Here is a 16,238-nt window from a genome sequence, read left to right as displayed (position 1 = left end):
ATCTTCTTCTCACTACAATAACTTTTTCCCCCGGCCGCGCTTCAGCCATTTGACTAGGGCCAGTCTCGTGCTTCTCAAGTTGCCTGGTTCATTGGTTCATGCCTAAAAAGAATTCTGGGTAATTCTGCCATTCAATGAGAAGGGAAGATCCTCGATTCTCATTTCATAGATTGTTTATAAGTCACCAAAAGATGTTTCGATGAGTCATTTCGTTTCATTTTAAACCGTTCAATTAGCCTTTCCTTTCTCAAACACTGAGCAAGAATACCCTTCGATCGGTAAAAACAACGTGCTTAGCCACTTTGGAATAAATACACTATTTTTACCTCGTTTCCACCACCTATAATAGACCTTATTCATAAATGGCGGTCACATTTATAATTCTTTTGTCCACGTGCAAATTAGCCTACCAAGCCTCATTTTAGAGCAAGAATTCTTTTCAATTCACTGTATGGTATCGAGGCTTGGTAGGCTAATTTGCACTTCAACAAAAGAATTATAAATTGGCCGCCATTTATGAATAAGGTCTATGAAGATAATCTGGGTCCGGGTATTCACTACATACACAATGGCAAATCATGAGAAGCGCAATGTAAGGCCGATGTAAGAAGGACAGACTTCTCTCTTTTCTTTCCTTTAGTGCTAAATTAACCATACACCACTGTACTTTTGCAGGCCCGAGTAAAGGCTACTTGTAGCCTCTTGTTGTTAAATATTTCAATTAAAATTATTGGGATCGATGAATACATTACACCCAAGACATTTCACCCACTTGTTGTTGGTTCCTTGAATTTGCTGACTTAGCGACGCTACAATGTTCAGGTAAAAAAAAAAAGGTCTACAATGAGGGAAAAAAGTTACTTTTAATATTGGCATAAAGCTATTCTCAAGAGACAAATAACAAAAGAAACTAAATCCAGTTTAGTTTACTTGATGATTAGTCGAGTAATTTCTCAAAACAGTTCCTTGCATTCTGTTGTGTCTAGTAAATTCTCGCCACCGTGGCTCGCCTTCCATAAATTATTCTTTAAACTAATTAATCGATTTCTACTCGAAGTGTTCCAAATTTCGGCTGTAGAAAGGGATTCGCAATTTTAGTGCAACACGAATATGTGATTTTAACAATCGGAGAACACGGTTCGTCGTAGTTCACATATCCCGACTTAACCTCTTGGTTTAGCCAATTTATCAAGCGTTGGAAATCTTCGGGTGTGAAAAACAGCTGCACGACTAATGCGAGACAGCTGTCATTAATCGGAGAATGATGAGCAGCCAACACTTCGTTTAAAAACAACGATCTGTTCCCAAAATTTCCAAGGAGAACGATGGAAGCTGAAGCGTTTATGCGGTGAATAAAGCCCGTGCGAGAAAACCCACCGTTTTCCAGGATTCCTCCTCTTCCAAACAACTGGAACATGACGTTCCTCATGTAGACGTTAGCGGGGATGTTGATGGTAGCCGTGTGAAATATTGGTGCCACTGAAGGTATTGGCAGCGCATCTCTTTTGAGTTCGGTCAAATCCTGCCCGGTGTCTTCAGTGGCACTGGAGTTTTTTATCAGGTCGATGACTGACTTCTGATAGAACTTCTTCATATCTAGGAAAAAATTGGACTCACCATAAATAAAAAATAAAAAAAGAAATACGGAATTTTGATCAAATTATTCAGTGAGACCAAGGGGAAAACCTGAACTACCTCTCTGTTTAATATTAAACTGTACTTGTTCAGTCTTAACACACTCCAGTTATGTTCCGCGAGTTAGATGCTAACTGACCCATCCCGTCCTTTTTCTTGCCTATCGCACGTCTACGTACCAGAATAATGGCCCACCCACGCGCAGTGGTTCATGTTTACCAAATATTGCACCTTCTATTCACTTTCTTGAATTCTCAGTTTCCTGCATAGAATACTTTTTTATTGATGCAATTCACGCCAATAGGCACTAGCTAGTGGGTTCCATGCTGCTATGCATAAAAAAAAAAACTAATTACATATACTAATCTCTAAATCTCTGCTTTCGTTAGGGTTAAATATCTTTCATTGTCCCTTCAGGTGTGAATTTTTAACACGAGGGAGAACTTTTTGAAAACTCGATAGGCGCATAATACTAGAGGAAAGTGGAAATCAATCAGTTTCATGTTTTGCAGACCGTGACTAAGTGGAAAGCAGTTATAAAGTACTTTGAAGATGTCACTGAGCTATCAATGTTTCGATGGAACTGCATTCATAATAAAGTGATTTTAGCCGTTACACGCTTAAGAGGACTTTTAAATCTCGATTATAGATTGATATTAGAACACGTAACGATTATGAAATGTTCTTTCAAGCTTACAGTCAAGAAACTCCTTAGTGTCCTGGTTGACTTCTCCAACCTCGCCTGAAGTAGTAATTCTCAAAACACAGACTAGCAAAGAAACTAAGACTTTGTCCATACCAAATCAGCGAAGCCAGGTGTACCTTTTTTGGCCTTAAAGAGTGGGATCATAAGATTTTTTAAATTAATACAAAAAAGAAATGACGTTTGCTCGAAGCGAACAACGATGATGGTTGTCATGGACACAAATCTCTTTTGTTGAGAATTTTTCTAATATTTGTCATTTTGTTTGCAAAAAATTCGAGATTTTCCGTCGCAAATCTATGTTAAGTGTGCTTTTATAAACACACTAAGACAATTGTGTCGAGATTGTATTCACCGAAAATGAAAGTTTGATGTTTATGTCCACCGCACTCACAAACTTATCAGTATTGTTAGTACCATCAAAATCACGGAAAAATCTTGTTGTATACAATTAAATTAAGAAAGGGTATTTCCTTTCAGAAACCTAAAACTGGGGAGTTAAAACTTTTGGAGCCAATAGTCTAATAGTCCATGATTCATTCTCAGACAATAGCCATAGAGGAAAAAAACAATACCGCGGCGATTTTGCCTTCTGTTTTTTAAAGCCTCGAAGTCATGATGACTGGTTGAAAACTATGTTTATTGGAGAGGAGCTTGGGACCAGGTGAATAGAGGAAACGGGATGGGCGAAGCAATCCAAGCACTGCGAAGTTTGATCCTTACTGAACGCCTGCCCAGGCCAATTCGAGAGAAGCTCAAAATAAGAAATGGTAACCTGCGATGGTGTTGACTATCAAAACATTTCATCGAAAGCCTCTCGCTTATTCCACATAAAACAGAAACAATTCAATCTGCTTTATGTTCTTCCCTAAAAACGACTATTCTACAAAATTTGAAAAATTGTGACTTGTTAGAGGCAGATCATTTTAATATTTTACCTGGTAGAAGATACAGATCATCTAATCATTTAGTCACCAAGTTTGCTTTTCAAGATTATTTTCGAGAAGCGTGAAGTGGGAGACTTTTTGGATACATTAACTACACACGAGCACAGATGAGCAGAAAGCTCTTGGCTCGTCACAATACAAAGCCGGCAAGAAAAGATCATCGAATAACAATAAGTACCAAGGTAAAAGATTTTTAATGACTTCACCCACGAAAAAGCTCTCCATAGTGGCCCTTAAGGGACACATCGATCTTCTCGTCGCAACTTACTAACTTGTGATCGCAACTTATTAACATGCGATCGCAATTTACTATTGCAACATGTCGTCGGGACTTAAGGAGGCTCCCTAGAGTTTTAGGGCCGTGCGCAAGCTGGGCACTAGTATGGTGCGTAAAGCCAAAATCGCGCGTGTTTTTCTGATTTTTGTGACGTCAGCGTGGCCAAATCTTTAAAATTAACTGCTAATTTTCTCGCGTTCTCTTCGGTAATCCTTTTTTTTAAATTGGCTGAGTTCTAACCACATACAGTTGCTATCAAATACTCAAAATTTGTTAAAATCTGTCAGAGCTAACTGAATATATGCAGAAAAATGACAAATTACAGAATATTGGCAAAATGGTCTGAACGACCTTGACTTTTTACCACTTCAAAATGTCAGGCAATATCATCTCCATAATGTGGCAACGAATAAAACATTTTACCGAAGAAAAGTATAATATTAAGAAACTTAGGCCAAAAATAAGAATATATCTGCCTATTATTAGTTGTGACGTTGCCATGGTAACGGCCATACTCCAAAAATTGACATCAAAAAGTAGCCTAATTTTTCGGTATTCATACTGGTAAATCTCTACAGGGAAAACTTTAAGAGAAATTAACTATGTTTCCTTTTGTAACTCGTGCCCTGTAGTAAGGGTATTCGCGTATACTCTAGGGAGCCACCTTAATAGGTTAATGACATCATGCGTTTTAGGCATGCGTGTTGACCTTGATCATTTGACCAAGATGGTTGGTAACCATTCTCGTCACCAGAGCCTGGGATCTTATGTCTGCGCATGACCCGAGACTCTGGGAAACTCTATGTAGGAGAACATGCGCCGTAGGGTTCTTTTAGCCAAAATTTCGCTATTTGAACCTTACGACGGCTGCCCACTCCTCGTGTTAACATGAATGCACCAATCAGAGACGCTCTTCATTGTTCTTCGTGAGAACCAGTGAGAAGACACTTTGTTTCAGGGTTCCCCAGAGCTCGTCTCTCCCTCAGTCATGCGCAAAAGAGAGGAGCTCTGGGATCGAGATTGCTTGGTAACCACATGCGTGAGCGTTTTTTCTGACCACTCTCTTCAGATGACTAGGCTCCTCCAGATTATTTGCCGACCGAAAGGAATGCAAATCTTTTAATTGAACCGAAATAAATGAATTTACTTCCGTGGTGCCGCCATCTTGTGTGGTGTGTTCGGTTGCTCTGTTGTTACAAAACAAACACTTTTTGTGTCGAGACTATGGGTCGCCGTTACCATCAACTATACAAGGGTTTGAAATAGTTCAGACGAAACAATGTTGGCTCAAATGTTGCTTGCGAGATAGCAAAAAACTGTCAATTGGCGCTGCCAAGAGAATTGGTGCAGCTCAAAATATACCATTCAGCATTGAATCGAACAATTCAGCGAAAAAATATGGATAGCTTTAAGGAGCTCGAGATGGTTTAGCTTGACATGAAGTCGAGTAACACGACTTGTGCTGGCATAAATGAAACAGCCATGTGAAAAGGAAACCACGATCTGCTGGGGGCATGATGTCATCAACTTTGCGCGAAAAAACATTTGTGCTCCGTAGTCTGACTGATATTGTTGGCAAGGCATTGCTCTGGGCGAGCTCCGTTTGCTAGGACACAAATAATACCACATTTGTTTGGGATATTTTGGCCAAGCTCTGATGGGCTAGGCCGTTTATTGAAAATCAGCATGGTAACCTAGGAAATACCCAAATATAGAAGACACGATCCCAGCAAAGGTGAGGGGATACACACCATCCACAAGAAAGTAAAAATAGGGAGGGTGGGGAGGGAAAATTGATTTGACTCTGTTGAATCAGCCTCTGCCTAGCTTGCACAAATAGTGAATGATCTCCAGAAAATCCCAGATGACAGAAATTCCCAAACTGCAACATGGGAAATAACTAACTAAGCATATCACAATCAGCATAAATCCATTTATTTCCCCTGGGCAATAAATTTCCTTTCTTCAAAGAGATTGAAACACATTCGGACTCGACTTCGGTTTTGCAAAATCGAGAGAAAGGCCCGCTTCATTCAGTTCCTTCGCTTTATTCCGACATGCAAGTGCTAGTTGTTAAGTCTTCACACCTTTAATTTGTATGTGCTGTATATATACCGTGAGGCAGTTTCATCTATATTAGATTCCGCAAGTACCGCCATAATTTGGCAACCTTATCCTACAACAAAGCACCCAAATTTCCCTAAAGGGATCGGAGTTGTGAAAATGGAGGTCCTTTTGTCAACTATTTTAAATTAAGCTTTGATTGAAGCTAACTATACCATAAAATTTTTTTTTTTAAATAGAAACACCGTTGTCTATAACCGACTCGGGGATGAGCTGCGACCATAGTTGGCTTTCGCGATGGTGGCAGTTGCAGCCGCGCGTGGGAAAGTCAGGAAATATGGCCATTATGTTTTACGCAATGTAAGCTTCAGTGGCCTAAAAAAATTGTGCCTTCACAGACCAAACGCTCAAAATACAGGATATAAGTCGGAACCGGTAGCGATACCTCTGGACGCGTTGCCAGAGCGTTGTGCCATGACGACACATTCTGAGATTTTGACCCACGGAGCTTGCTTTCAGACAGAGAGGGAGAGAAATGTGGTCGATTTGTTCGCTTTGACGTTTTGCAAAGCGCGGCAAAGAAACGTTCTTTAATGCGTGCCGCACGTGCAATACGATTTTAATTTCCCCTTTAATCAATTATATCAGGAGCCCATCTGCAGCGTGCAACTTCCATACAGCGTCTGTGAAACGGCGTTTTCACAAGTAGGAAACTTTGCATCGTGGAAAATTTTTTGTTCATAGGAATAAGATTTCCCTTATCGGAGTGACGATGAAGAGATGGTGACCCTGCAAAACAAAAATTAATTTGTTTCTTCTCTGAGTCTCAATACAGAGAATCACAATGGAAGGGTAACTGATTGAGTCCAAAAACAGAATCATTTCGCCCTTTTTCGCTTTTTTTGTTTAATTCAAATGCAATACCACCACCTTTGGACCGGCAACTTCCAAGTTCCGTTCCCAGGTTCCGTCCTCAGGTTGAACAGGAGCCCATCTGGAGCGTGCAACTTCCATACAGCGTCTGTGAAAGGGCGTTTTCACAAGTAGGTTTATTGTTAGACTAGCCCTTCCCGCGAATTAGGTCAAAAATCAAAGGCAGTTCCGGTTCGGTGACCCTATGACGTCACCCTATGACGTCACCTTGTAATTGGTCATCGGGCTCCCGTGGGAGTCTCATTCGCGGGAAATTCAATCTAAAAATAAATCGGTCTGTGAAAACGCCGTTACACGAACACAGTAGAGTTGTAGGCTCCGGTTCATGGGTTCTTGATTATATATAATATATCTTTGGCGTTGCCGTTGTCGTAGTCATGGACGTAGCGTGAGATTTTGAAGGTGTGCGCACATAAAGAATGTTTCGAGCGCCAAACTAGGATGGGAGCATGCTTCCCCAGAAACGTTTAAAATTTAGAGTCTCGCAAATCTCGCAAATACCATTTGCGGCTATCCCCGAAGGACATTTCAATTAATAAATGCGAAGGAGAATGCAGTTTGTAGTTGTTCATTTTACCCATCTTTTGAGTTTTCAGCAAGCTACAACACAAACAGCGGGTTAGCAGGCAAAGGGAACGGGGTCGAAAATTATGTCATACATCATCATCATCATCATCATCATAACCTTTCCTTAAAATATAACCAGGAACTGGGAACTAGTGATAAGACTGACACAGTGTAAGGGCCTCGGAGGGCTTTTACTTATATCGGAATATTTTTTAAAAAATTTTACCAATTTCTCAACTACACACGTGCTTATTTGCGTAAAGGACGCTACGCCCTTGGTAGTCGTCGATGTTTCTTTTACTCCCTAATAAAAGACATGCAATTAAATTGATGTCGACGTTGTTTCTACTTTGTAACTTTTACTTGTAATTATGTTTATACTTCTCATATTTTCAACGCATTCCGCCTAGCTCCGTGCCAGCGGCTACTATTGAAATAAATGGAACTGTGATTAACCTGCGTTTGAAAGTTATGGTCTTATAAGACTATGGGCACCAAAACATAAAATTTTTTACAGGCAACACATCGTATGGAACTTAATTATTCAGACTAATTGGGGCGAAAATCTAAATCGTTATCTAATACTGAGATTTCAAAGTTCCACGTTTCCTCCGAAAGAGCTCAAATCATGGGAAGATGTGTAATCATTAGCAAAGACCAGCTAGAGCTACTTAAAATCCAACACAAGCAAGTCAAGTGCTATGAAAATGAATCTATCGCTTAATATGTATTACAATCCAGTCCATGCAACGTTTACAAGTCTCTCATATTTTGCAATCCCAGCTTACGCCTTATCATTCCAGTACTGGCTTTTATTTTGTTTAAATCCATTGCAGCATATTTTAAATCATCCCAAAATAACGTAAAAGCTCAGAGTGACTTCAATGAATGACTGTATGCTGTCATTCTTACGCTACTGTTCTGTTCCACCACGCTTTCTTGTCGCCCTTTATTATGAAAAGTGAAAGATATGCTGCTTCTCTGAGATGAGATGGAGCTTAATCGCGACCTCTGCGATGCAGCTCTTCCGATTTTTCTGACTGACAGATATAACGCGTGGTACGTCTCCCTGAATTTCCGGTTCCGTAGAGAGTATATAAAAGGGTTCAGAGCGGAATTTAGGTATCCAAGAATCAGTAGAGAGGTGAGTACTTCAGGTGGAGAATGGAGGTAACACTCTTTGCAGAGACTGAAGGTAAGGCTAGCGATACTGTGCGGAAACCAGCAGACAAATAACGCAGAAATTATCAACGCAATTGTCTTCGTAGCTTTCATATTTCTTTGAAATCGGCCATGGTCGCGCGGTGTGGGATAGCGAACAATATCTGCCGGAGAAGAGGTGGCCACCTCGCTCAAATCCTGGCATCGCTTGACATTCTGCGAAATCCGGTAAATCTTAAAATAAATTCCACCTATAATAAGTAAAGGTAGAATAAAATGAAGCATGCTACTAAGGGCGGAATATGATGGAGTAATGTTGAAATAACAGTAACCATCCAAGACGTAGCGAGGAAAGTTGCGCCAGCCCATGACTGGAATCAGGGAGAAGGCGAGATTGTACAACCACAGGAATACCACTATAACGCGAGAACATCTCACGGAGAAGAACTTGGTCTTGCGAAATCGTCTCAGAGGATCGCTCAGTGCCTTGTATCGGTCGATTGTTAGAGCTACTAGGGTTAACATGGAGGTAGGAACGCAGAAAAGGTAAGCAGTTGTCCAGACAATACAAAGAGTTTCACCATGCTTCCATTGGCCTTTGAGGAGCAAACTTTCCGCGTCGAATGGCATAGCGAGGCAAGATATGAGGAGGTCGGAGCAAGCCAGCGAGAAAATGAACGACATCGTCGGCGAGGAGCGAAGACTGTCATTCAGGCAGATGGCTACACAAACTAGAATGTTCCCAAGTATTGAAATCACGATAATGAGAGAATATAAAACCAAACAGGTTATCAGAAAAACTGGAGACCAACCAAAACTGAGTTCACCTTCAGAAAGCGACGTGTTGTTCATTTTGCTGTGAAAGATCGTAAAGAATATAAATGTAAGAAAGTCCTTTTCAATGCTCCTAGCTCGATAACTACTTGACTGCAAATCACGAATCAGAGACCATGAAATAAATAAGAATCTGCTCAAGCTCTTCTGATCTATTACCGTCTTGATAACAGTTTTTATCACCCACAAATAGAATCTTTCTGTGATCAACACTTCATGTAACAAAGAAATATGAAAATAGCGTCCGGTAATGGAGTTTCCTTACGATTAAGTGTTTACAATACATTCCTTTTAAAACAAAATTTGGTAATTTGGAAAGGACAAGCATTTGTCAACAATATTGAACTATGTGGAAAAGTACATTCTCTCAAGCCCTTACCAGTTTTAAAAGCTTTTTAATACCATTCGGCCCTTTAGGGCTCTGAGATTACAACCGTTGAATGAGCCAAAAAAAGGAAACCATTTTTATACGTGGAAGGTGGATTCGATTGGAACATTTCTAAAACTTCATTGAAAGATTTGGACTACCATTAGGCACTATAGGGTTTAATTTTTTCCTCGTCCGTGAACGATTAGAACTTACACTGTCGACTCAGTCTCCGATCGAATGAAAATAAAAGTTTACATTATGTACGTCGAAAAATGATTGCTTCTTTTCGATATGAGAAAAGCCGAGATTTTCTTAAAGCCGAGCATGCTGCAAAACTTACATTACATTTCCTCATGGAATATCACTGCCTTGAAATCCCAATCGATGACCCAACAACAGCCACATTGATTGTCACATAAATTGAAAAAAAAAAACCCTTGGTTTTTTATAATAATGATATATTGAAAAACTATTCAGCATAAAACTCGCAAAGTTGAGATACCCACCTGGGAATGAATGATGATAATTCCAGTAATTTGAAAATTATTTACCACGACATGGTGCCTTCAGGGAAAATACATGATTGTTTTAAATCATGGGGTTTGAGCGAAATTTTTTTTGGGAAAAAATGAATACAATCGATCCATAAGACAACAGTCAACTTTTAAAAGAAAAATATATGCTCTGTAAGAAGTATTCCTGATTTTCTCTCCCTCATCAAAGTAGAGACTAATCAATATCGACAGAAGCTTTGGGTAACTGTGGTATCTTGTTTTGTAAAAAAAAAAAAAAAAAAAACACAATTTTCCTCAACGAAGAGTCATTAGAAAGTTCGATAACAGGCAAATCGTAAGGCTTAGACGTAAATCATTGAATAATTTCTTAGCACCAAACATCCACAACCGGAAGGGTCTTGGAAAACAATGATAACAATGCTCACCAAAGAAAAAGTTATTTTTCAAAGACAAATTATAAACTCTAATGGACTCTTCAGTTTGTATGTTTCTCCTTTATGTCCTTTATGTACGCTGAAACGCAAATCAGTTCGATTAAAGCGATATTTCAAGCGAGACGGCAAAAGCGGGTGACATGATGCCAATTGAAATAAGGCCCACTTTGAAAATAAAAACTTCTGTTTTCTTTCCTTGTTTCTCACGTTTTATGGGGCTATAAAAAGTAAAATTTCAAGTCTTATTGATAAGAATATGATAAAGCATCAGTTTCCCACATTCATAAAACTATCTGATTTCGCCCTTTTAAAATAATAGTAGTTCTCCAAGCCGTTACTCGGAGCAAGGTGGTACTTTTTTGCCAGTGCTGTTTCTCGAATTCTCATAAGTCAGTTGTTAAGATTTTCAACGTTTAATTAAAACAGATTCTTCAATTTCATCTATCGCATCTTTTACATTTCTGTGATAGAGTCATCGAAGAAAATCAGCCTCTTCTAAACACAAACATTTCTCACTTTTATGGATTGCTAATAAAAGTTTATAAATGGCTTCTTTATTGCGTGGTAAAATTTTAGGGAATGAGATATAATATATATATATTTATTTAATTCGATATCTACATCTATTGTGCTCAGCCCATGAAAAATAGTAATAATAATAAAAAAAGAATTGACAAATCAAAGATAATTTTGCGTTAAAAAAATTGTCCTTATATACTACAAATGCGTGGACCAAGCCTTATTTTAACTTGTCTTGGGTTTGAGTTTAAAACACTATTTTTAAAAATTAAAATAGCTTTGTTTTTGTCTTGTTAGAGAGGCTGTTATCAAAGCTAAAATAAATATGATCGTCTATGCATTCGTTGATAACGTTTCAGGAAATTTGCCAAAAAAAAAACTTGAGTACGACACATCCTGACAATGTCAGTTAAATCGTAGCCGAAAACACAGTATGTTGCTGATACAATCATTTCCGCTGGTTGAACGACGTAGATATGATATCAGCACATCAAACTCACTATTTTTCTTCTGACATTTCAGTTTGCTACTAACAGAGGTGCATTATGTTTCATCTGCAAAAAACATGAATTTTATACTCTGTATCCAGTTTGCGCATAGCAAGAAAATAAACGAAAATGGTGACAGAAATTCGACCAGCGTTTTTCTCTTTGTCTGGAGCACGGTCCGGCTCCGCTCAAGAGATACACCAAAGATGGAATACAAAATAAAAAAGCGTTCACCCTGCAAGGATGGTGCTTTTTTTTCGGAGACTTGTACAACGACACCCATGAATTTACCGCAAACTATCAAAGCAATGAAGTTTATGTAGCTAGAAAAAGATTCAGAACTGTATTATTGCCTGCGAAAATTGGCTCTTTCTGACTAGAGCCAGACATATAAGTGAGTAATACACATATACTATAGAGTGGAATAGATAAATTTGCTTTATGTTTCTATCAGGAAAGGGGGAAATGTGATTCAAATTCACACACGGTTCATCGCAGTGCTAGCTTGATTGCCACGGGAAGTCCTAATCGGGTCTCTGCTGTGACCCAGCAGGAGAATATCGCAGATTTGCCATACTGAAAAAAAAAATGCTATTCGATTAATGAGAGCTCTTTTCCAGGACTACTCTCCAGAGGTTTTCCGTGCGCGACCATTTAATAATCTGTCCTCACGCGTCGCCTCGCGTGTTACTCGAGTACCGCACGCGCGCAAAGAAAACCCTCGTGTACTTTGGGACTTTGTTTCGGAAAGAAACATTTTAAAGTGATTGCCGTATATTTTGTAAGACATATACACGGCATAGAAAGGCCGCAATGATTATTATTCCCTTCTTAGATTTGAAAAACCTAATGCATTTCCAAATAATTAATTCAGTAATGCACGATTCATGTGACTTCTCTTTGCAGCAACAGCTGTTCAACTGTGTTGTCCTTTCATTTTACTGGAGAACGTCTTCGTATGGTTTTCATTTCATGCCCTACCTTCTTTCTTTTCCACTCTTTTAAACTTAAAATTTCAAGGCAAAATGGATCTGTTTGCTGCGTTCTTGTTTGTGTTCTTCACAGCCTTTGCTTCTGGTGAGTGTATTTTTAAATCCACCAAAACGTTTTTTTTCAGTGTCACGATTTTGGTCTTTTTATTACACTTGATGATTCAAACAAATTTAACATAAAAAACACAAGGTTGTATTATTGATTTTGGTGCTATATCTCTACTTCGAGTAGTAAAATTTATCCGAGATGACTATTACATTTTCTTCATCGCCCTTTTAAAATGCATGAGGTCGACCCAATCTTAATTTAGCTGTAGTCAGTGAGCAGCTGGAAGCGGAAAATCTCAAGCCTCATCAGAAACTGTTCATTTTAATTTCATTGTTGCTGTTTTACTTTATAATTGTGAGCTTTGCTTATCGCGAGAGCACGAAAAAACCAACTAGTTCAATATATAAAAATCGAACACAACTGAAGATGAATAGAGCCTAAACGATTTTCACCGTATTGGCGTTACGAAACGAAGGAAACATTAAAGCTTTTCGATGGGAGGAACGTGCATTACACAGTCATTTGATCCAATCAGGTTTTGAAGGTAAACAAATTAAGCCCTACCCCTTTTTACTAAGTTTACAGTCGAATGCGGTTTCTAAACAAACAAACTAAAAGAAAATCAAAAGCCGCAGTCTAAACTTGAAAAACAAACTGCTTCAGTTCAAAGAGAGAGTGGCACGGGGCAGGAACAGGTATAGAGTTAAAAAGGGCCTCTTTGCACGAGCCCGAGTTGCTTTTTACCCCGGGTTGAATCACCGCGGCGGGTAACCCTTTTGCAGTCAAATGTTTATAAGCGTTTACATGAAAACAGTAGTCAAACCGGGTCAGCCCCCCTTGCCGGGTAACTCTTCTCAAGACTCGGGTTGACCCGGCTAGAAGGGTTGAAATTTCTTCAATTTCTTCATGTAAACAATGGCGTATCTGACCCGGGATTGTTTGAACATCACTTTTTTTTTGCGGTTCAGCGTTCTGGCCCATGCGCAGCCTGTACCAAAATGGCTGATAACGTTAACACAAATAATATTGATGATTGTGATGATTGCACGGTTCGTCCGCCATTTTCCTCACTGACAAGTAGTCACCAGCCCTTTCAACCGGGCGAAAAGGGAACTGACCCGGGTCAGCCGAGAATGACCCAACCCTCACCCAGCCCGGGCTCGTGTAAACGTAAAATTCGAAGTTGAAGTTGAAACAAGATTCCATAACCCAACAGTAAGATTCACCCAAATTGGCCTGGTCCCCATCATCGACAGAAAAGTGTCTATTTTTAAACCAAGTTTTGCAGAAAAATAAACAATACACCAAAGATGGCTAACTCAATGTTGTACCCAATTCAAAGCCTTTGTTCTAAGCATTTCCATAAGATTTGAACGTGAATGCTACATTATAATGCAAATACAATATACACAAAGAATCTAAACCCAGCAAATTTGAATTGGGTACAACATTGAGTTAGCCGATTTATATTGTTTGTTTCCCGCAAATTATAATAACTTGGTTTAAAAATAGTCACTCTTCTGACGCTGATGGGGTCAACCTAATACCAGAATCTTACTTTTGTGTAATTGACTCTTGGTTGAAACTGAAATCTGCACACATTTTTAAAAAAATATGTTTAGAGTAAAAAAAACAAAACAAAAAAACCTGTTTAATATATTGCAGAGTAAAATTTTGAAAACTTTTCTCTCTCTCTCTCTCTCTCTCTCTCTCTCTCTCTCTCTCTTTCTCTCTCTCTCTCTCTCTCTCTCTCTCTCTCTCTCTCTCTCCCTCTCTCTCTCTCTCTTTTGATAACTATAGGTCCGTCGGACAACTGTTAACGGAAAGGGGATCCTCTTGCTTATCAAACACGTGCAAGAGCAGGAGATTTTCCCTATCAAGTCACGAATACTTTTCCTTTGTGTGTTTCATGAAATATAAGATCTCCAACACAGTTTTGATTTTTCAACATAATAGCAAGAGCGGTCCATGACCCAAGAGTAATATTTACCCTTATTATATTACTAGTTCCGTGAGCGGGCAAGATGAACCAAATTGCGCCCTGTGATTGGCTACCCGAGCGGGCAAGATGGAGCTATCTTGCCCGCTTGGGATTTCTCGCTTGGTCCCGCAAGATCAAAGATCATTTTTTGGTGTTTTAAGTCATATAATAAATCCTTTATTGACCAAGATTGTTCGGTCAAGATGACTGGATTTAGCCTCGTTCTTTTTTTGCGTGTTTATTGGACCGATACGAAGTCGAGGTCCATAAACACGCAAAAAAGGAACTTGGCCAATATCCAGTCATCTTGACCTCACGCTTGGTCAATAACCCATAAAAATTGGCCTAGTCCCCGTCAGTGCCAGAAAAGTGTCTACTAAACCAAGTTTAGCGAAAAAACAAACAAACATTTGGTCTTTTATTAATTTTCCCGCAAAACTTGGTTTTAAAATTTAAAATAGACAATGTTCTGACGGGTAATGGGTAATGGACTCTTGATAGTGTTTTTATTTCTAATTCCTATAGAGTTTGCAGAAACGCGTCCAGACTTCTGTAATCTTGACTCGGAGAGTGGAAAATGCATGGCTTATTTCCCAAAGTTTTACTTTGATCGGCAAGATGGCAAGTGTAAAGAATTCATTTATGGTGGATGCGACGGGAATCAGAATAATTTCGAAAAAATGGAAGATTGTCAAAGAACGTGTGGAGGAAATTAACTAAAATGATAAAATTCACAGAATTTGTAGAAACGCTGCGACTTTCAAGTAATTATCGGTAGCCACAGATACGGTCAAGGTTCCACCAGCTTTCAAGGTGTGTCACATGATCGATTTTGAACCAATCAAAGGGAAGAAAATTTGGTGGTGAACTATTTATATGTAGAGGATAGATTTTACTTTAGGACTTGAAAAGGCTCCATCTTAGAACTCTAATCAGTTAACTGAAACAAACATTGTGCCTTTATTTGATTTCTTACTTATTCTTATTAGGGATTGGCAAAATGTTGCATTGGTTTAATTTAATTAATTAAACAGTGTAAGAATAAAACTGCGAGCTTTTATTGTAATGAGTTGGGTTGCTGTAGTGCCTTACGATTAGATACTTTAGTTTGGTTCCCAAAAGACAGTTGCCACGAAACCTGTTCGATCGATTTTTATAAAAGACACTTATTTTTCTCAATTCTTTGATTGCATCTGACGTCACGGCGGCCATGTTGGTGGAAAGAACAATAGCGAAAAGTCTTCTGGGAACTTGACTCTATTATTATGTAAAATTTGAGCTACATTTTTCTATTGTTTTGGCACTAACATAGCCGTCTTATCACGTGAGTGCAATCAAAGAATATTGTAAAAATGAAACTGGATTTTCCGCTGCTGTTGTACCACCCATACTACTATGATTAATTTTTTTTGTCCAAGGGAACAAGTACTGGCTAATTTGGAGGTTCACACCTTCGTGGGACTGAAACAAAGACAATGGAATTGACATAATTGTGTGATTTTCACAGGATTTTGAGAAACAACAGACTTTGAATTGTTTATAGAGTCCTCTAGCTTCTTGTTAACCATTTTTTTCTACGCACCAGTAGTCTGTTCATGCATTCCTGTCATGGACAGTAAAGAGGAGCTCTTCTTACGCAAAATTGCGAATACAACAGTTCGCCTGAACTCTGTTTCGTTCAGCTGTAAGAGAAATATTTGTCCAGGTGTCCCGAGTCTGGAGTGGCAAAAGACGTGTTCTACTTGACTCCTAGACGTGGATTCAAGTAT

General features: G+C 39.0%; 2 protein-coding genes across 3 annotated transcripts; one reads left to right on the top strand and one right to left on the bottom strand.

The window, feature by feature from the left end:
• Positions 1-844: 844 nt before the first annotated feature.
• On the bottom strand, positions 845-2,530 carry LOC138044867 (uncharacterized). Of its 2 annotated transcripts, none has more exons than XM_068891268.1 (2): positions 2,333-2,530; positions 845-1,596 (listed from the first exon to the last, which is right to left on the bottom strand). In XM_068891268.1, exons 1-2 carry the CDS (start codon positions 2,430-2,432, stop codon positions 1,037-1,039), a joined length of 660 nt encoding a protein of 219 aa, XP_068747369.1. In that variant the 5' UTR covers positions 2,433-2,530; the 3' UTR covers positions 845-1,036. The 2 variants fall into 2 exon arrangements, with proteins under 2 accessions (XP_068747369.1, XP_068747370.1); XM_068891269.1 differs by lacking the exon at positions 2,333-2,530 and adding an exon at positions 1,696-1,931.
• A 5,745-nt stretch (positions 2,531-8,275) lies between these two features.
• LOC138047300 (thrombin inhibitor hemalin-like) lies at positions 8,276-15,538 on the top strand. Its single transcript, XM_068894092.1, has 3 exons — positions 8,276-8,321; positions 12,354-12,524; positions 14,995-15,538. The coding sequence occupies exons 1-3, from the start codon at positions 8,291-8,293 to the stop codon at positions 15,183-15,185; spliced, it is 393 nt and encodes a 130-aa protein (XP_068750193.1). The 5' UTR covers positions 8,276-8,290; the 3' UTR covers positions 15,186-15,538.
• Positions 15,539-16,238: the final 700 nt, after the last annotated feature.

Source organism: Montipora capricornis, chromosome 4 (assembly GCF_036669925.1).
Source record: "Montipora capricornis isolate CH-2021 chromosome 4, ASM3666992v2, whole genome shotgun sequence".
In the NCBI taxonomy this organism is placed as follows: Eukaryota; Metazoa; Cnidaria; class Anthozoa; order Scleractinia; family Acroporidae; genus Montipora; species Montipora capricornis.
This window is presented reverse-complemented; position numbering and strand designations above follow the sequence as displayed.